Source organism: Oculina patagonica, chromosome 10, assembly GCF_052425735.1.
Source record: "Oculina patagonica isolate OP01 chromosome 10, crgOcupat, whole genome shotgun sequence".
Taxonomy (NCBI): Eukaryota; Metazoa; Cnidaria; class Anthozoa; order Scleractinia; family Oculinidae; genus Oculina; species Oculina patagonica.
The window spans coordinates 21,695,934-21,716,379 of NC_135767.1; the positions used below are offsets into that span (position 1 = coordinate 21,695,934).

At 39.0% G+C, this 20,446-nt stretch overlaps 1 protein-coding gene and 1 pseudogene across 4 annotated transcripts in view; one reads left to right on the forward strand and one right to left on the reverse strand.

Annotated features, from left to right (window-relative positions):
* LOC144628876 (uncharacterized) overlaps window positions 1-7,891 on the forward strand; it is a 41,786-nt gene extending 33,895 nt beyond the window's left edge. For all 3 annotated transcript variants that reach the window (XM_078486986.1, XM_078486987.1, XM_078486988.1), the window contains 8 exons: window positions 429-731; window positions 1,491-1,960; window positions 2,454-2,548; window positions 2,896-3,052; window positions 3,663-3,729; window positions 4,335-4,606; window positions 4,947-5,109; window positions 5,336-7,891. In XM_078486986.1, coding sequence (XP_078343112.1) covers window positions 429-731; window positions 1,491-1,960; window positions 2,454-2,548; window positions 2,896-3,052; window positions 3,663-3,729; window positions 4,335-4,606; window positions 4,947-5,109; window positions 5,336-5,844 — 2,036 coding nt within the window. In that variant the 3' untranslated portion in view covers window positions 5,845-7,891. The remainder of the gene's footprint in view (window positions 1-428; window positions 732-1,490; window positions 1,961-2,453; window positions 2,549-2,895; window positions 3,053-3,662; window positions 3,730-4,334; window positions 4,607-4,946; window positions 5,110-5,335) is intronic.
* A 620-nt stretch (window positions 7,892-8,511) lies between these two features.
* Window positions 8,512-19,254, reverse strand: LOC144628884 (uncharacterized; annotated as a pseudogene). Its single transcript, XR_013566296.1, has 13 exons — window positions 19,149-19,254; window positions 18,195-18,253; window positions 17,710-17,849; window positions 16,911-17,210; window positions 15,641-15,940; window positions 14,643-14,942; window positions 13,767-14,244; window positions 13,568-13,662; window positions 12,870-13,026; window positions 11,952-12,018; window positions 11,155-11,426; window positions 10,021-10,183; window positions 8,512-9,279 (listed from the first exon to the last, which is right to left on the reverse strand). The product of XR_013566296.1 is annotated as an uncharacterized LOC144628884 (transcript).
* Window positions 19,255-20,446: the final 1,192 nt, after the last annotated feature.

A 20,446-nucleotide genomic window follows, 5' to 3' on the forward strand; every position in this document is an offset into this window, starting at 1 on the left:
CACGTTAAGCGCAGTTCGAAGTTGCTAACCCTTACCTTACTAGTATACTATATATACTGACTCACTACTAAATCTGCTTGTTTACTAATGCAAATGGGACAATCTGATTGGTTGATCTACTCGTACTCTATTAGATTAATTAAACTGATGAGGCCAAAGGCCGAACCAACAATCACCTCATAAAAATTGAGAGCAAATAATCTTGTTTTAGTAGAATTCATACTGAAGATTGTCCATTTAAATGATTTCCAATTATTTATGCATTATAAAGTAAAATTGACTTCATACATACCGAGCTCGTGCGTACAGGTATACTGATAGTAAACGAGTAGCTTAACCAATCAGATAGTCGCATTTGCATTAGTATACTAGTAGATTTCTACTTATTGTTAATCTTTGTTAACTTGTACTATCTTTTCTCTTTTAAGTACCCAGCATGCCTCCTCAAACTGTGACAGCCCATAATCTTACATCCGCAGTGGGCATAAACGTTACTTGGACACCAGTCCCTATGGGTCACGTGAACGGCCTTCTAATGGGTTATTCCATAAAATATCGAAGAATTCAAACAGCTGAGAGGGAGGTGTTTTACACAGAGGAGTATACAGTGACTGTAAAATCAACCGAACTCTTGGTTGAGCTTCCAGTTCAAACGTACTCGATTTACGAGATTCGAGTGGCGGCTTTTACACAAAAGGGCATGGGACCGTACAGTGAATTCGTCCATGGTGGTAGGTATTTTTTGAAATAATCAAAAATTCGTCATGTTCATCTAAACAAAGGAAATCGTTACATTGATGGTGGTTGTAATATGTAGATATTATTGGCATAGATGTTATCGATTATCTTTGTTTACTTCTTGGTATAAGTCCAACTTCAATGGGGAGATATTTGTATTACTCGAGACAATTCTTCATTCCATCTTTAAACACCTCAAATTTTGTCAAAAATTAACTTGCTGTGTGTCCTGTATACAACTTTCTTCTCTATGATTAGAAATATGATGAAGCACTGTATTTCGTGTTTAAATACTGATTCAAATCTGGATTAAGTTACCATATAAACCATGAAGATGAATTGTTCAACAATGACACAAGCATGGGACAAAGAAAAAATCTGTGTCCCTGACGGGAATCAAACCCATGGCCTCCCAGATACCGGTTGGGCGCTCTAACTAACTGAGCTATGAGAGACACGTGGTGAGTTGGGCCATTTACTAGGTTGATATATGACACGCGTCCTGCATACTGCTAGGATCAGCAATGTCGAAATCATCAAGTGTGTAGTAAATAATAAAGATGGTAAATTTAAAGCTCGGTGGTAAATATTCAAGATGAATTGTTCAACAAAGACACGAGCAAAGAAAAAATCCTAGTCCCCGACAAGAATCAAACCATGTAACAAACCATGTTACCGTGGCAAACGATTAGTTAATTGATCAATCATGCGATGCAATATGACACACCATAATCTTTGTGTGTTTTTTGCAGAAACCTGCCGTTGTCCCGAAATCCTCTACACAAACTATTGGTCGAATTCTCCATATCTTAAGGTGAACGACGAGGACAATACACTAGAAGGAGTACTTAGCAACATTGTCACTGACATGGTGCATTATGCCTGTGGGATATGTCCCGCACACGGTGATACCTTCATTGACGTAGCTACAAATGGCAAGGAAAAGCCGTCCGCCAAGAAAAGCGTCTTAGAAGTGCTTCGCGACATGGATGACGTTCCACAGATAAGCTTTCCTATCTATGGCAACCAATACATCGAAAGATACATGGGGGAATATGCCTACATAAACCTTGTGGAGTCCCCTGGGGTGGCTTTTATTGCCGCTAAGAGGCCCCCAGGAAAAGCCGCTGACAACATGATGAGCGCACTATTTGACTGTCTTCCCTTGCTGATGTTGTCATTGTGCATGGCTTTTATATCAGGATTTATAATTTGGATATTGGTAAGTTGCTACTTTTTGAGTTACTCTTGAGTTCCATCCTGACATGAAATCATTTGTAGCTTAAGTGAAATTCAGTTTTCACTAAAGTGGAGAAAAGAACACCTAGTCTTTGACGGCAGTCAAATGACTCACTCTTGTTACTTGTTTAATTTCTGAATGCGTTTGGTAATGTCATGAACATTGATTAAGCTCATTTCTTAGTTTTCCGTCCTTTTAATAATAATAAAAATAATATATAATAATAATGAGGATGACGACGACGACGTTGACGACGACGACGATGATGATGATGATGATGATGATGATGATGATGATGATGATGATCGTTATTTGAAACAGTTATTTTAATTTCAGTTTTTTGCATGGCTAAAATGATGTCTAGATGTCACTAAGTATAGCACTATGTACCGATGCAACAATTCATGCGAAACTTTGATAGTTAATACCCGGACAACATTTTCATACGTATTCATGATGCTATTATTTCTTCCAGGACTGCAAGTCTAACCCTGATGAATTTCCAGGCGGCTTTAGGAAAGGTGTTGGTGAAGGATTTTGGTGGTCGTTCGTTTCCATGACAACTGTCGGGTAAGCCGGCATTAGGAAAATCTTTTTTTTTTTTTTTCATGTTTGGATTATTAAATTAGCGTGCGAATGTTTTTTTTCAGTGGGTGCAAATATAAAGTTCGTATGACCCATTGACCTATTCTTCCACCCGCCTGTTTCAATTGAGTCATAAAATTACGACGGCAAAAAATGAAGTAAAGTAAAACGACGTAAAGACTAAGATTAAAACAACACGCACAGTCCGTTGTCACACTCTTAGGTAAAAGGGAAATCTCAAATTTTTGTTTATTAGTGTGCACGTGTGTGTGTTTCGCTGTTGCTGTTGCTTTTGTTTTTGTTTTAATTTCTTTTTTTTGTTTGTTTTACAGATACGGAGACCGGTCCCCCCGCTCTATCCCTGCCCGTATTTTTGCTATTATGTGGACACTGACTGGTCTCGTCATCATTGGCATTCTGATTGGTGCAATTGCCTCGTCACTCACATCTGTTACTGTAGATCATTCCATCATTCTTTATGGGTCAAAGGTGTGTTCAAAATTACAAATATGCTTGTATAATTAAACGTAAGTACAAGTATTACAACGAAAAGTAATTTTAGTGACACTTAGTGTAACATTATGCATGTCCAAACTTGCTAGTTTGTGTCATGCTACCCTTGGAAGGATTTAGTAAATTAATTAGACTGTTCATTTTGCTGCTTTTAAGAGAAAATTACTCGGAGAGGTTAAAAAAAAAGTGATAGTTTTTTGGAATCCGTCGCTAGAAGTATACCAAAATAAAAACAAACATCGATGACAAAACTTCGATAACTGGGCTTTTATTTAAACATATTTAGTTGTAAAAGGGTGTCGTCGTACCTCACTATATGAAACGAGTCTGAGTATAGACGGTAGCAATGGGAGACAGATGTGAACAAGCTTCAGCTGGGGAAGACAGATAACTATAGAAATGAAGAAGGGGAAGGAAGAATAATTATCCTTGCAAGTCTTTAACAGACTAGACAATCATTGTTCTGTAGGTTTACGGTATATTTGGTCCTTTTTTACCAAACTTTTAGTGATAATTTTACCATACCTTGATAATATTGTATCACTGACAGTTTTCACGATGAAGTATTCTGCATTCTAAAATCTAGATTGGAGCCATTCATAACTCCACGGAACATCAAATCGCTACTCGTAAGAACGCAAGGGTAAACGAAGGTACGAAATATGAGTTCCAGTGTTTATGTAGTTACGTTTTTAAATAGGAACTCTTAATTAAGTATAAAATGGATTGATAAATGTATTACTGATGGTTTTTGAAGCGAAATGGGATTAACAGACCAAAGCAACAAAATGCGAACTTCGGATTAAGCTCAGTCTTGGTGTACGTCTATTAATTTTCGACACAAATTTTTGACGAAACCTTCATCTTGCCCAATGTATTTCGAAACAACCAATTCTCCCAGTTCCATGCCTATTTCTTCATTTCTTTCTTCATCAACATCTCGCAATCATAAATTTAAAAAAGTTATCAAAATTCGTAGGACCTTCAGCTCTAGTGCAGAACTTAAGACGGAATGAAACCCCAGTGATAGGTTGTGTGTGTGTGTGTGATTATTATGGATGGTATCTGTTTTTTGTCATTGTATTGTATTGACATTGACATCTCATTCATATTTTTAAAGACTGGTTACATAAAACTTTTAGTTCTAACTAATATTTTTTTTTAAGAATAATGTGAAAACGCATTAAAACATTTAGTTTCTTGCACGCCCCATGATCAGATTTCGTTGACCTAACGGTGCATAATTATTTGCCTACAGAACGAAAGTACAGAAGCTTCGAAGAGCTTCGAACAGCACTAGAAGATGGAGAAATCGATGGAGCCCTGCTAGACACGTACGTTGCTGCAGAACATAAGGAAGAGATTTTTAGCGATAAGATATATGTGAAAGAGATCCTGGACCGGCCATTTGGTTATGGGGTGGTGCTTTCAGGTGCGGCAAGGAATGTGGAACAAAGATGTCGGGATTACATTGACATGCAAATACGTGATATATTCGATATCATCCAGAATACTACAAAGACGCTTGACGTAAGTTTCGTGGTAAAATTTTTAATTTTCAATTAAATGTTACGCGGTAATAAATGGGCCAAGGGAGGTTCAGGGTGGCTGGAACGACCAGAAAGGCTGTATCACATCATTTTGCTGCTTTGAAACCCAAATATAACTTTGTCACAGAGTGTGAAGCCATGAATGCGTTTGCCCTAGGGCCCTGAGTAGGACCCGGAGCCCCGCAGCCCAACGTTTTCGGTCATGGAGCCCTGGAGCGCTTAATACCTTAAATGACACTGATATAATTAACTTCAATGTGTCTCGCAATGTATTGAGATGACGGTAGCAAAGTTTCACTTTTTCCCTTGTCTTTCCACAGCCGGCTGACCCAGATGAGGAAGTGGAAGAAAGTACAGGCTTGTTTGATGGTTCTTCTGATATGTTTTTTACTGCCATGGCGTCTCTGCTTGGTATCTTGGGAGTGGCTGTAATTGCGGGACTCGTTTATCAGTATTTGATATTTGTTCCCGGAAGGAAAAGAGGTAAAGGAAATCCTTTCATATCACAGTTGTGGGGAACAGTTGCGTAGACAATAACAGGGATTGGCGCAGACAACACGACTTTTTTGTGTAAATTAAACAAAAAACTTGCTTAAAAGTAAGCAGCTTGCTACCCCCATTCCATCCCCCCCTTTCCCAGTTCCATCCCTCGCTTGTGTTGACTATTGGCCAAGCTTACAGCTAATCAATTCTATTATATTTATTTTAGTGGAAAGCTTAAAAGCCTCTGCATCGCAACTCGCTTACAAAGAGGCCCTCGTTGCCGAAATGAGAGAATTCGTAGACTCATTCCACTCTGAGATGTGCACCAAGATCACTGCAATAATGAGAAAGTACGAACGAGCAATAACAGAGATCAACACAACAGAAAAACAACGTGCAAAGCAACGCAAGGAATTTGCAGGCCTTTACAAAGAGGCCTCGGTAAAAAGCTGTAGGATTACAAATCCAGTATATTCAGGATTGGCAGAGGAACAGTCGTATGATTTGAACAAGAAACGTATTTGGTCTGAATCGACGAAATACAATCTTGACCAGCATGAACCATGGCATTCTCTTAATTCTGCAGCTTTGACCAGTGCACGAAAGTCTTCAAGTACAGAAAGCGCTTGTCCTTCACTGCTATCCTACGATGGACTACCAGTCACCAGGCCAAAAGAGGAGAGACGTGAAAGACGGGAAACGAATTTGCATAAGAGTAAAGTAAAAAGATTCTGAAATAGTTAAGGCTATAACATTTAACACGTAGTTCAAGTCAGCCTAGCGTTAACTTGACTAAGTTTGAGGACAAAATTGGCAGGAATCCCGCGGAAATCTTAAGACTTGTCGTGGAGTGCGTATGCTTACCATAGACCGGAAATTCAGGAAATTTCGCAACTTTCGCGGAATTTTGTCTAATTTGGAAATTAGAAATTTTGATTTAGAATTCATTCCAGTTTGTATAAAGTGTCAGAAAATTCTCCACCATATGCACATTTCTCAAATTTCCAGTTTCCCGTCGTAGGAAACATTTAATACGGACGCATGATAAGCGTCAACTCTTTCAGTTCTTATGCTGATTTTGAAAATACAGTTTTCATCATTCAACGCCCCCCCTTTTTTTTTTCGTCAATTGATAAGCAGCCATGGAATTCTTACTCAATAGGCCATTTAATTCCTAGATGCCTTTTGCATCTGTTTCAATTCATAGAAATGTGTTCAAGTTGTGCAAGACAAGGAACAAACAAGTAAAACTCATTGATAATAAGAACAAAAGTTCCAAAGTTACTGCGTGGCAGTAAAACTCATTTCCGCATGGCAGGTTGAGAACCGGGGTTCGTTTAGAGAAAGCGGTAAGAGACAACTTGGGAACAGTAAAGTAATTTGAAAGTAATTTTTTATAACTTAACGTTAAATTAAGGCCACCACAATTTCCGTTTTTCATGTCCCATTTGAAATCTTGATGTAGCAAGATTTTGGGCGCTTATGACGCTTCAGTTAAGAAAAAATGTTACGGTATTTTAGACCATCAACGTATCACTGAGTTAAAATATAGTGAAGCATTCCCACTACAAATATAACCACTCACTGCCCAGGCGAAGCTAAGAGATGGCTCCCACACGTAGCCACCAAAGGTGAGGTGGGTGTGTAAAAATTGGATATTATCTCCCTGTATTCAATTGCATATTCTCCGAAATAGACTTGGAGAAACAGGCCTAAAACCTGAATTAATAGAGAAGTGGTCCTCTGGGGACTTGCAGGGGTGGAAACATATTGGCAGTGAGCGTGGGCTAAGTTCATGGATATTTTTGAAGTGAGGATCGAAATTACATCACTCCAGCTACAGCCTATATAGTTTCTTAATCCAAATGTTGTAGTGCTAGTCGATTTTTAATTGTTTATTCATCGTTAACTAGTTACAACTACAGTGTTTCTAAATAAATTTTATCGGCACAATTATTGCAAATCCATTCGCACAGGTATAAATATAATTGTCATAACAGTCGAGGCAGGTTTACATTTGGGTTCGACACGTACACCTTACGCTCCATTAAGATCTGCACACACTAAGGGGACTTGTCGCAGGGACGTGCTTCGGGGACCAGTCCCCTATTGAAATTCTAGTCGCAGGGACCACATTTTTGGTCCCTGCGACTAGTCCCACAAATTAAGCTAGTTTGATTTTTGGGACTAGTCACAGGGACCAATAGTTCCACTATTCGGTCAATTTTCTAGTGTGTAAACACTAAGGGATAAGTCCCTGCGACTAGTCCCCTAGTGTTTGCCTAGCTTAAGAGGAGGACACGTGGGTCATGGTCACGGTCACAACATTTGTAACTTCCAATAAGGAAAAACTCGACGTCGACCGGGATACGTGATCACCTCTCAGGACAGACATTGTCAATAAGGGAAGATACGGTATATGTACGCGTGAACTCAATGACGACAGAATTTACTACTATACACACCAGTTTAAATAATCTACTCCATTCGATGGATTTGGATATCAACTGCAAACTTTGACATAAAATTGACAGCAATGTTGATATTACGAACTATTTCTCGATAGAATAGCATAATCTAATTTTAATTATTAGCTTCCAGTATCCTCGTTTTGGGCAACCAGACAAGACTGCTTTGAGTACCGAACGTGCCTATCAAAACTAAAACACAGAGTGAATCGGATTCGCTCCAAATCAGAATGATCAATTCATAAGTATAACTTATATACCTACCTACCTTTGTATATCTCTCTTTTTCATAACAATTTTAATATCATTGTTGTTATATAACGTTATGATAATCCACATTTGAGCTTATAACTGTCATTTTTAATGATTTTAAATAAAACATCCTTGAAAAAATGGCTGACATAGAAATTATCTTAAATTCTTCCTGATTAAGGACCCTTCTGATGTAATTTAGCTTTGGGTGTTTGACCTTCAAGAGATGGAGAAGATGAGATATCAGTTTCACCCCTAAAGTCTAATATTAAGTATACCGTATTTCCTTTATTAAGCCCCTCCCCATTTTAATCCTCCTTCTTATAGTCCCCACTGCAGCGATTAAGAGATAAAAATCCCTTTCCTTCCAGCAAGCCTTCCCTCAACTTAGTCCATCTAAGTTTCAATATGAATTGTCAACTTTCGCACTGCCCACTAGCTGTGTGTCATGCCTTTAAACTTGGAATGGCTAATAATAAAAAGGCGAGCATTCACTATCTAGAGAGTAAACGACATAACATCAAGGAAAAGTATAAACACTTTTATTTGTCGATGTACTAGATAGTCATCTCGTCTTTGGTTACAGTGTCAGAAATCTGAAAACACATCACGTTGAATATACACCAGCAGTTTTTTAACGTTTGCCGAACCTCCTTCTCCCTAACTTCCCTCCCCCGGTAAGGCTTAAAGTTAATACGCCTCTCGGATGGAAGGGGGACTGGTCTGTTAGTCTTAATGAAAGGTGCTTTTTATGTTTAGAATTTCTTTGTGATAGTTTTTATATTGGAAAAATAAATGTTTCGAGAGATTCCGTTGTTATATATGAGATGATTGTTCTCGTATGGAGGAGACACACACACAAATAAGTTCTCTGGTCTGAGATGGGATAGCATGAATTGGAGGAATATTTCAGCCTATTAGGTCCCAGAGAGGTCCCCCAAGCATAAGATGCTTAAGGTGTCCCAACTCTTGACTTAACACGAAGATTCTTTATATTGAACATCACTTGTAGAGATGGCGCTATTAGTAAATGCCTTCGTGAGAAAAGCATTCCCAAATCTTGAAGAATCACAGGCTGCAGGGTTTGGAACGGGGGTATTTGGTAATTCCCATTCTTGAACTTGCCTTTGACTTCTGCTTTCCGAGACAAGATGAAAAAGCTGCTTATGTAACTCATACTGCTTCTCACTCGCCCAGCTTGAAACTTTTGGGTTACTGTTACCCATATCTTCTGGGCATTTTTTGAAAAGGTGGGTGCATTTACTAGCTAGATTCCAATATTTCTTCTCCTCTTTTTTGTCTCTTATCTCTCGTCTTTGCTCCTTTTTAATCGAAGAGATCTTCTTAATCATCTCAGAGTAGAACGCGTCTACAAATTCTTTCATCTCTGTTACGAGAGCTTCTCTGTAAGCCAGTTTTGAAGTGGATATTTTCGAAAGGTTTTCTGAAACTAAAACAAATGGTAAAGTTAAAATAATTATAATAATTCTGTCCTTTCCTTACGAACTAGCAGAGGTATCTTATCATCTAAGTTCCTGTCTTTTGTATTTAATGATAGCTTCCTCTAGATCTCTGCTTGAGAAATGTTGTGAACCTTGTCAATATTTTCTAAAGTTATTATATTAATGGTATACTTGCTGAATTCGAATAAGTTTAGGCAAAAATAATTGTTGTAGAGAGCAAAACTTCGCCGAAGAGTCACGAAGCTTTTTTGAGGAATGACCGAGGTTCACCAAATACCAACAGGAACTTGCAACGACTAACAGAGATCATCGGATGACTTGTTATCACTAATTTTGTCCGGTAGGTTAATGAGCATCAGCTAAGTGTTTCCTTGTGTTTGAGAATTTGCAAATGAATTAATATCTCCAAATTTCTGACAAGTATTATACTTTCTAGTCCATGACGAAAGATGAGATAAAAGACGAGATAAATATTCTCTATTTTCCAATTGCCCATAATACACTTTGTTTGCCCCCCAAATTTTTGCATAAACTGTTGTTTTCAAATTCTCTTGGGAGGACTACATATTTTCAAAAACAATAGTTTATGCAAAATTTGGGGGGCAAACAAACTGCATTATGGGCAATTGGAAAATAGAGAATAGAGGTTTTTTCAATGAAGGTACTCGTGTGATTTGATTGTCATTTCGATCACAAGGTTTACTACGAGCACAATGAATTTCCTTTACCTTTGTTTCTCCGTGGCACAAATATTAAATACTGATAGGCAAGTCCGATACAGACAGCCACGCCCAAGATACCAAGAAGGAAAATCATGGACATACGGAACATCTCAGATGAGCTATCAAACAGTCCTGTACTTTGCTCCACTCCAGCATCTGAAGCAGGCGCCTGTAGAAAAAACGTCAAGAAAAAAAAAAACAATATCGAAATGGTTGTGAGGACGTGGGGGACGTCTAAAAATTGTGTTTTTGTATTGCTAGAGGTGTTTCATTTTAGGGGGAGCAGGGATGGCGTAGTGGTGAGAGCGCTCGACTCCCACCAATGTGGCCCGGGTTCGATTCCGGCCAGGTGCCATATGTGGGTTGAATTTGTTGTTGGTTCACGTTCTTGCACCGAAGGTTGTTCTCCGGGTTCTCCGATTTTCTGCCCTCCACAAAAACCAACATTCCAAATTCTAATTCGATCTTGGATACAAGTACACGTCTTTAAGAGCTTCTGAGCTCTTCTGTGCAACGTTGGTAGATAAATTACATTTTACATTCCAAATTGTCACAGTTGTTACATTCATGTTTTAGGGTAACGTTTTCAAAGTAAAATGCAAATAAACGAAAGCTAAAAGAGAAGATTTTTGTTTGGACTGTGCCCCTTGGCTTAACAGTTTCATTTTTCGTTTATCAATAAAATGTGGTCTAATAAATGAATGTGTGTCCAGCATATATATATATATAATGTGGTCTAAGTTTGTACCTCTTGGAGGTTAAAATTTTCTTGAGTCACGTCACCAGAAATTTTCCTTTTGAAACCTTTTCTTTGGCATTTTTAAACCTTCCGACGAGCATAATGTGTCTATAAGCTTGTCTTTAAATTTTTCTTTAATCCATAGCCGATTGTATACAGTCAACTCACTCTTAAATTGACATTGTCGGAATCGGCTCCAACTGTCTTATGAATTAAAGCTGTCCGTCTCACAGGGAGCTGAGTTTAGTTACAGTAAAATTACTAAAAACGGCAGGGACGGGACCAACACCATTGTCTGTCTGAAAGAGGTGTCCGTCCTTTAGAGTTGTCCATTAAGAGAGAGTGACAACTGTTAGAGGTTTCGACAGACAGTTTACTCCATAACAAATTAAAATACTTACGTCAAGTGTTTTTGTCATATTCTGGATGATGTTGAATATTTCACTTATTTGCAAGTTAATGTAATCCCGACATCTTTGCTCCACGTTTACAGCCGCTCCTGACAATACCACACCGTAGCCAAACGGCCGGTCCAGAACGTCTTTCACAAATATTTTCTCGTCGAAAAGTGTTTCTTTATGTTCTGCAGCCACGTATGTGTCCAACAGAGCTCCATCGATCTCTCCATCTTCCAGCGCTGCTCGTATTTCTTCCACGTTGCTGTAGCTTTTTTCTGTGGATCCAATAATCGTGAAAAATAGATTAGTGAAAACAAAATCAGGTTGATAAGCATGAAGTAACCAAGACTGCTGCCATATGGCGATAGGTATCTTCCCCTTACTTTCCCATGTGAGCCCCCTCCGTGGGTGGGTTTGAGTCCATGTCCCCTTGTTTCCCCAAAAAAGTATCTTGTGTTCACTTGTTCCCTAAAAGTATTTCCATTTTTGTGATCCCCGTTCCCTAAAATATCAGAAACACAGATTTTTCTCCCGTGTTCCAAGCTTTATTCTCCTGTTACGTCTTTGTTCACATTTATTTTATGGCCATATTCATTGTTCCTTGGAACCCCTGGGAAGGGCTCCCAAGGAGGGTACTAGTCCATCATTGGTACTTCTTTTAGTTCTGTCAGGTAGTACTGACAATTCACCATAACTCATTTATGCTTCTTGGGTGGCAGAGGTAAAGGTTTGAAAAATATTAGGTCAGGCTCCAAACCAGGCCTCTCGATCCGAAGTGGTTCTTTATTTATTACTCGTACCTTCGTTTACTTTTGCGTTCTTGAGAATTCCAAGGCGATGTTCCACAGAATCCTGAATGGCTCCGATCTATATTAAACAAAACAGAAGAAACAGCTCACTAACTCTTTCCTAGTATCATCCGCTTTTCTAGGTTAGTGTTCAAGTGTAAAAGCAGTTTTAAAAAAAATTATACCAGCAAAGAAGTGCTAAAATAAAGTAGATTTGCACTGTAAAATCCCTATCACAGTTTATTCATATCCTCCACACCCTACTAATGCAGCACTAATGCCACTAATTCCACACTCTACTAATTAACAATTAGACTACGAGCCCAAGTTTTCTATGAGCGAATAGACTATCGCTTATGGAAAACGAGGGCGAGTAGTCTAATTGTTTTAGTAGAAGTCTTATAGGACTGCAGGCAAAAAACCTACAATTTTACGTTCTTATAAAGCCAAAAATGAAGAAAAATAATTTTTTAAATGAGCAACGAGCGCGCAATCGTTTTCCATCAGCGAATAGAAAACAGTGGAGAACCAATCAGATTCGCGGATTTTCAATAGAACACGGTTGAGTTTCTACTAATGCCAATTAGCATAACCCAGTTGTCGTCTATTGGCAAAACGCGCGATCTGATTGGCTACACAGGTGCCTTCTATCGGTCGTTAGACGGCGCTTGGTGCACATGCTCAGTTTTTTGAGGAATTTTGTCAACAAAACATTGAAATAATAAACTCTGGCTACATTTTGTGTTTAATAGATCGGCAGCTGGGTTATGCTAAAACAATTAGACGGCTCGCTCTCGGTTTCTACCGGCTTTTGATAGTTGACTCGGGGCTTCGCCCCGCGCCAACTATCAGCAGATGACTCGAGCTTGCCGTCTAATTGTTAAGAAGAGTGTTTGAAAAATTTCTTTCTCTACCCTCGTGGGTACCTACTTTTAAGCCATAGAGCATGATAGACTGTTCCACAGTAACAGACGTTAGAGAAGAGGCAATTGCACCAATCAGAATGGAAATAATAACAAGTCCAGTCAGTGTCCACATGATACCAAAAATACGGGCAGGGATAGAGCGGGGCGACCGGTCTCCATATCTGTTGACGTAAAAAGAAGGTGATATCAAAACCAAATTTCAAAAACATAGATATAAACGGTTGAGCAAGCTTATTAATGGAGTTAATTTCATTACAAATTTTGCGCGTTGGACTATCAAGTAATGAAAATGATGCTGTCATAATATGTATTTTATATTTCGAACTGAAATCGTCATTTTCGAAAAACAATGTTAAGCCGGGACGGCGAATAGGTTCGCAGTATCGAGGGATTTGGCCTATTAAATAGCCATGTTAATAAAGGATTTGCTGAGCATTTTGTTCTGAAACTCCATCATTTCAAGATTGAGATCGTGGATACTATAAACACTTTGGTCGGTTTTCGTCGGTATGTATGCGGAATTGTTGACGGGATTTGGCCAAAGAAAATTTAGTTCGATTGGCGGGTTTGCGTGCCCCTATTCAAACCCATCTTAAACATGATGAATTTCTTGTCTCAATACTCTCATAAAATTTTTCAGCCTCGACGTTCTTAACAGCAATTTCGTATGTTAAAGAATGCCTGTTAAATAATTATGCCTACCCGACAGTAGTCATGGAGATGAAAGACCACCAGAATCCTTCACCAACGCCTTTAATAAAACTGGGTGGAAATTCTTCTGGATTATACTTTGAATCCTGATGATGAAAAAATGATGTCATTGTTGCGGAGATCATAAATGTAACATCCCAAAGAACTATTGGATAACACCTTTAGGGTGGGAGGGAGAGCATTTACTTACCAAAGCCCAAATGACAAATCCTGATATATAAGCCATGCAAGCTGACAAAACGATCATTGGGACACAATCCATCACGGCGTTTATCATGTTCATAGCAGCAGACCCAGGAGGCTTTTTAGTCGCAATAAAAGCCACCCCAGGGGACTCTACAAGGTTGATATAGGCATAGTCCGCCAGGTATCTTGTGATGTATTTGTTGCCGTAGATTGGGAAACTTATCTGAGGAACTTCATCGATGTCATTGAGTACTTCTAAGACGCTTTTCTTGGCGGACCCTTTTTCTTTCCCGTTTGATTCTATGTTTATTTTGGTACGCCCGTCACCGCCGTGGCCTGGACATATACCACAAGCTGTATGGATCATATCAGTGACAATTCCACTGAAGATTCCTTCAAGTTCTGGTCCTTGTCATTTATCTTAAGGTATGGAGATGTCGACCAGTAGTTTGTGTAGAGGATGTTTGGGCAACGGCAGGTTTCTGCAACCAACAACAAATAAAGCATTGCGATATCTCTCACTGCACTCGTTCGATTATTCTAATACCTATATGTAATATAGCTATAGCAGAATCTATTTATATAAAGATCTCAACTGACCACTCCACAAATGGGGTTTAAAGGACTAACATAAACCAGTATAGCATAACCTCGAATCCCAACTGGCAGAAGGGTGATTAGTTGGCTATTTTACAAGCATGGCGATGGCGATGAACTCGAGACCACCGAAAATAAAGCAGCTGGTAGTCGAAGTGAGCGAGAAGGCTTTAGCTTGGAGCTACTGGATTTTAAGTCCGCCTCTTGCACTACGCGAAAACCCTGTCGCTATCCCCACCCTTCCTCCCCTTGCCGCCATCTACCCACATTTACAAGCACTTACCAGCGTATACGTGACTATACGGGCCCATGCCTTTCCGAGTGAAAGCGGCCACTTGAATCCAGTAGGTCGAGTACGTTTGAACACGAAGGGAAATCGCAAGGTCGGTTGGTTTAAGTGTGAGCGCATGTTCTTCTGTGTCGAACACTTCCCAGTCGGCTGTTAGAATTCTTTGATACTTGATGGAATAGCCTAACAGAATACCGTTGACATGACCATCAGGGACTGGACTCCAGGTAACATCGATAAACGATTCGGATGTCAGGTTTTGTGCCGTCACGCCTTGTGGAGGCATGCTGGGTACTTTGAAAGAGGAAAAAAGAACTTAATAAAAACAGAAATCACGAAACATACAGTATTGCGGAATAATTAAAGGGCAACTGGTTGTCGATTTTAAGTTTTATTTGTGTGTAACGCCCTGTCCAAGGTCAAATTTCAAAGTAAAGGATATGTGAATTCTAACTTCTGTCCTTTGTTTTTCTCCCTTCTTTCGTCGCGATAGGCGGGAAAATTGACAAAGAAATAAATGATATGGCATGTTCCAGGACATAATTGGCGACAAGGGCAACATTGGCGCTTCTGAATGACCAGGTACAAAGGGGATTGGCAAAGAAAGTACGCCCTACACTTTAGAATTTAGTTGAGCAAGGTTCCGTGATGGACTGGAACCCCATCCAGGGAGACTAAGAATTGTCCTGGTCGCCTCTGCTACAGATCTAGAACCCGAGATTTTCTCCGGTTCTCTGGGCTGCCTCGGCCTGACCGTAGACTTAGTGAGGAAACAAGTGTCGGTTTTGGAATGTGTTAAGCTGAGTTTGTTTTTTTCTTTTAAAATGGCGCGGGCCCGGGGTCCCCGAAAGCATCGCGGTAAAAATTTTTTTTTTTTTTTTTGGGAAAAAGCGGGGGCCGCCGGGAGATTACCCCATAACGCCCCTTTTTCCCCCCTTTATTTTAATATCAACATTGGACTCAGTTACTTTGGCAAACAGTAGCCAACTTACTATCGTCCCAGGTATGAACAATAGCTGAGTATTCCTTGCCACATCCCTTAGATGTCTTTGCACAAACCACCACCTTGTACGGAGAGAATTTCGCGAGATCACGTAATACTATATTGCGTGTGTCTTCATCCAGTGCCTTGGTTTCCCAGGTCAGTGGTATCTCGTCATTCTTTGCGTATCTAACTTCGTATCCCAAGAGTACTCCATGCACGTAGTCTTGGTTGATTGGTTTCCAGCGAGCTTCAATTGTGCTTGAACTTGTAGCTTTGACAATAGTGTTCGGTGGGGACTCACTGGGCACTAATGGCAATAGAAAAGTAAAATTTATAGTTAATTGATAGAGGCAGGTTGGTCTTTTTCAAATTAATTGTTATCAACAACAACAACAAGGTATTTGAACTGCAAAAAAATACAATGTTGTCATTTTCACTGCCATTTCGTTATCATCATGCTATATATTATCACAGTGCTAGTCATTGTAAACATCCTTGCCGTCATAGGCACAATTATGGCGATAGTCGTTATCTTATTAACACTTACGCCCCCCCCCCCCGCCCCCCCCCCCCCCATTGTATTAATCATCAAAACTGTTGTCTTCGTCCCCTATTTTAATCATCATTGTCGTCGTAATTGACCGTTTTCAAACTAGAGACGGACAAATCGTCTGAGACAGACAAATCGTCTTAGTGTGAAAACGGGACGGACACGATTTTGGGCGTACAAGTCGTCTGAATTTGGCCGTCGATTTGGCCATCTGGGAAGACAATTTTTCGAGGACGACTTGGTCGTCTAGACGGACAAGTCAAAAAGCCGTCGTAAATTCAGGCTAGACGAACAAATCGTCAGAGGACTTCGCCCGTCTAGACGATTTGTCCGTCTTCTAGTGTGAAAACGACCATTATAATAATAATCATCAGCGCAATTATCATCACCATCACTATCTTCAGCATTATCAACACCTTTGTCATCGCGAATCGTCACTTCACCGTCAAAATATGCATAATAGACCCTTCATTTATGACAATTTATTGTCATTTTATTATTTAATAAGCACTACTTATCTATGCACTTTTTGGCATTATATTATTTAAAAGATTTTTTAAAGATAAAATATGAAATTCTTGCGAAGGACAGACCGTTGTCTTTTCGAATTGTGCCTGGTGAAGAAGCTTATTTAACATTGAATTTGCAATCTGCTTATTGACCTCATGTCGTGCACGTTCTTAGCAATTTTAAGAATCTTATCGGAAAAAGCCTGATGTAAACCTACCGTCTTCCTGAGTTCTTAAAGAGAAGGGTTCACTCGCCACTCCGTTTCCATTTCTCGTGAAAGCATACACTCGTATGGTGTAATCTGTAAACTTTTTCAAATCTTCTAACACTGCTTCACGCGGTGTTGGCGCTACTGATTTCATAGTATCAACGTGAAACTTTTTGTCGATTTCCTTGTAAACGATTACGTAGCCCAGAAGAGGCGCTGAATTTAGTTGCGTAACCTCTAACCACTTAATTTCAATAGTCGTTGAAGTGGTACTGTTTGATTCCAGAATAGCTGGAGCTTGGTTTGGCACTGCGCGGAGAGAACATGAAAACTACATTAAAGTTAAGTGTACCACAAACGAAGTCGATTAAATGATTTGTGAAACAAAAGGAACACATGTTATTCAAACAGTAACAACATGATGGCTTTTAAGCTCGCTTTCTGTAATTGGTTAAACGAAACCTGAAACTCTCCAAGCCTGGCTGTATCTTCTTAACGCGTTCAATCATCTTTGCAATGGTGTCTATGGTACGCATAGAGGCTTCATCTAATACATTTTTAAAGAACTTGAACTGTTTATGTTATCACTAGAAATAGAAACCATTTCTCTCGAAAACCCGCAAACGTAGGAGTGGGGTACACTTTGTTGGCAGTTTAAGATCTGTAAGCAAGCTGTCTACGTATTTTCCCCACTCCTGGTAAATCTTTTTACATCGCCAGCAAATTCACGTGTTTTACATACCCATGCATTTATAATGGCTTTCTTAACTGACAGTATTTCAGAAAATGATATATTTATTGTTATTACCATAATTGCTTGTAATGTTGAGTAACTCTGCTGACGAAGTACCCAGTGTTCCCCCTGCTAGTTCTTCTTGTAAGACGACAATCTGTAGAGAATCTATTGACGGGTAGCTGACGTTGAAATTAGCGATGATGCTTCCACTCCTTTTTAAAGTAAAAAAAAAACAAAGGATAGGTGATCTTCTAGCATCATTGTGTTCGCGAAAAATCCCTGCTATTCATAATTATACATTCATATAACTTGGAATGAAATATTGACTAAATAGTTTCTTTTCGCCGCAGGCTTAATTATATGTCCGAAATTTTACGAGAATCATGGGATAAGAAAGGTATTTCACGTAAATATGGTAATAACATTAGGCCTTATCACCTATATAAATTACTTTATCTCACTCAATTTACATTAACTACATTCTTAATCACTTTCAAACTATAAAAAAACTAATGGTTAAATAGTAATAATAAATTACTAAAAAAATATTAAATTACCTCAAACTTAAAACCTCGACAGTCACACCTTCACCGTATTGGTTGTAAAAAGTCACTATCTAAAATTTGAGATAAAGAAGAAATCACTTGTAAACGTTTAAACGTTCACTCCCACAGTCGAATCGTGAGTACATATATGAATGGTTTTAAAAACTCTGTGGATAGAAGTTATATTAAAGCTAAAAAGGTGTGCTTTATGATATTTGAAAAAAAATAATTTTGGGGGTATTTTTACCCTTTTCTCCCCTAAACGCGGGGGCCTTTTTTGGGGGGGCGTTCTTTTTTTCTTTTTTGCCATCAAAAAAAACCCCACCGGAAAATTTTGTGATAAGAATCTGACAGAGCTTGGATCGACCTTTCTACAGGACTGTTCATTTTGAATATCGGTTGCATTCTGACAGAGCTAATCAAAGAAAAGCATAATCCATTTTTGGTGCAAAATCGTTGCAGTAGAAAGTAATGTAGAATAAGAAAGCGGAAAAAAAAGGAAGCAAAAGGGGCAAAAAATTGGAACGGCAGCAAAAAAAAAAACAAGTCCAAATTTTGGCTTATGCGCATGGACCAAAGTAAAATATTGTACGTTTTTACACAGAATCTTTATCAAAATGTTGCTGAAGTGTAAAAAAGTGCTTCTTTAGCAAAGTTGAGGTAAATTCAAGACCATAGTACCAAAATTTCAGTTTAGCGGCTAAAAAAAGCGTTTTTTTGGGAAAAGCTGGGTGTCAAAGGGTTAACTTAGGCAATCTTGGCAATTAAATTCTAAAACTAATTCCAAGTATGCACCAGAGAACACTGCGTCAGTTATCATTGTCAAAAACAATCTATTTTCGGGCTAAGTACACTGATTAACATTGGGAAGTGTGATCACAGGAAACGGGTTGTTCGCAACAACCTAACACACAACATGCACTCATAGGGCACTGGTTCAGTTAATAATAGTTACATAATAATTACCATTTGTTGAATTTCATCCTCCACCTCCCTGTAGAGCTGACTTTCTGGATTTTCGAGGTCACTGTTCCAGGTTTTGTCCTTAAACCTGACCTGGTAGTTAATCTCATCAGCTAAAATGAAAAAAATCGGCTCATGGCAAAATGCGACTCTTTTAGTGCATTAATATTATAAAAAGTTCTATTTGGAAGAAAAAGGCCAAGAGAACGTCAGGGCTGTAGATCTAATAAATGACAATAAAAATACCTAACATATCTACAAAGTCTGAGAACATACAGCTAGTTCACTCTGGCATCAAGTTCTGACGCAATAGAAAATGACGTAAAGATTAAAACACGCAGATATGACGACAAGTGTGTGTCACGCGTAAAAAGCTACACTAAGGGAAGCGTAGAAGATTACGAAAATGAAAGAAGATACAACGCAATGAAATTTTGTCTTTTCAGACATGATAACATAAAATAATCAATGCCTTGGTTCGTGTAATCCACTGACCTCGACCTTTACAACTTGCTACTAATAACAAAAACCTCGGCCTTGATAAATGTTGCTATCATACATGCCCAAACCTAACCTATGTATTAATACCTGGACAACTTTCCAAATTACAGGTCTCATTTTCAGTTGCCGGTCCATCGCAGTTTTTCCCGCCAAAAGCTGGTTCAGGGTTATCACATAGCCGCTTCCTTATCTTGACTCCGCCATTACATGGCTTGTTACAGTTAGGCCATGGAGACCAGCTACTCCAGTTGCCATGCACTGAAAAAAAAAAACAGGAGATATAGAATGAAGGCAGAGAAATATAGATTGACTTCGAGCGGATATTTTTGAGTGCCCTTAGCTTTTTATGATATTTTCTTAAATTTCCTTCAGTAATTTTGCAGAATTAGTGTATTATAGCAGTGTAATTTTATAACGCGCATTCAACATGGCGGCAGATCTAAGATGACGGATTTTATAGCGCCATATGACATCGCTGACGTCACAACCAACAGATATCTATAGATAGCTTTGTTATCTTGTAAACATATGATACTATTTTACGCTTACATTAACTGAAAACACGAGACATAGCCTTTGTCAATGTGATCATGAACCATAGTTTGACAATAAGTTTGTATGCAAGCCCATAAGTACTGTTGTTAGGCTTAATCAGCCTCCTCTCCATGTGTCCATTCTGTGTTTCTCAGTCTGCCTCAATTTGTGGCAATGAAGCCGAGCAGGCGTACATCAAAATGTAAGATATAGTCTATAATATTACCTGGAACGACGGTTGACCCATTTACATGTGCTGATGCTTG